The sequence below is a fragment of the Triticum aestivum genome, chromosome 5A, assembly GCF_018294505.1.
Source record: "Triticum aestivum cultivar Chinese Spring chromosome 5A, IWGSC CS RefSeq v2.1, whole genome shotgun sequence".
Lineage (NCBI taxonomy): Eukaryota > Viridiplantae > Streptophyta > Magnoliopsida > Poales > Poaceae > Triticum > Triticum aestivum.
Window position 1 is genome coordinate 369,085,334 of NC_057806.1, and position 762 is coordinate 369,086,095.

At 50.3% G+C, this 762-nt stretch overlaps 1 protein-coding gene across 1 annotated transcript in view; it reads left to right on the top strand.

The window, feature by feature from the left end:
- The first annotated feature begins 54 nt into the window (after nt 1-54).
- The window catches only part of LOC123106940 (zinc finger protein WIP2-like), a 2,096-nt gene continuing 1,388 nt past the window's right edge, over nt 55-762 (top strand). The window contains exon 1 of the mRNA XM_044528969.1: nt 55-634. Within this exon, the coding sequence (XP_044384904.1) occupies nt 95-634 (540 nt within the window). The 5' untranslated portion in view covers nt 55-94. The remainder of the gene's footprint in view (nt 635-762) is intronic.

Genomic DNA, 762 nt, shown 5'->3' on the forward strand with positions numbered 1-762 from the left:
TCTCCCCTATAATAGCTATCACCCAGGTTCACTGCTCCCCTCGACGATCCTCCACTCTAGGAAGCAATCTAGCTAGCTATCAAGGCGCCTAGCCATGTCCAACCCGTACACCTTCCTCAGGCCTCATATAGATCGTCCTTTCTTCCCCTTCCAAAGAAGCCTAGTCTCTCCATCCTCTCCCCCAAAACAAGCACTCCCTCTCCTAAGCCTTCTCCCTTCGAGCCATGATCACAGCAAGATCCTTGGTTGTGGGTATGCCGGTGATGATGATCATCATCAACTTAAGAAGGAAGATGAGGATGTGAACATCTCACTCCAAATTGGGCCGCCGAATCCGAACCCCGCGCCTAATCTTTTAAGGAGTACTGTGAGTGATGGTGGTTGCGATGATGCAACAGGAACAACACAGGATCAGTGTGGTGGTGGCGATCACAGCAGGGCGGACGAGCAGGAGGAAGAGGAAGACGACGATGATGATGCCGCCGGTGATGGTCTTTGTTCGGAGTACTTTGCCGCTGGTAAGCTTACCAAGGGCAAGTATTGGATCCCTACCCCCGCTCAGATCCTCATTGGGCCCACTCACTTCGCCTGCCCGGTGTGCTGCAAGACCTTCAGCAGATACAACAACCTGCAGGTAAATTAGCTAGGCTTCATATATGCATCCATCTAAGTTTAATTTACAAGCTAGTAGAAGATATTGATCCGATTGATCGATGTGCTACATGGCAGCTGATGTCCAAGATCACCATTTTTCCTGTAGTT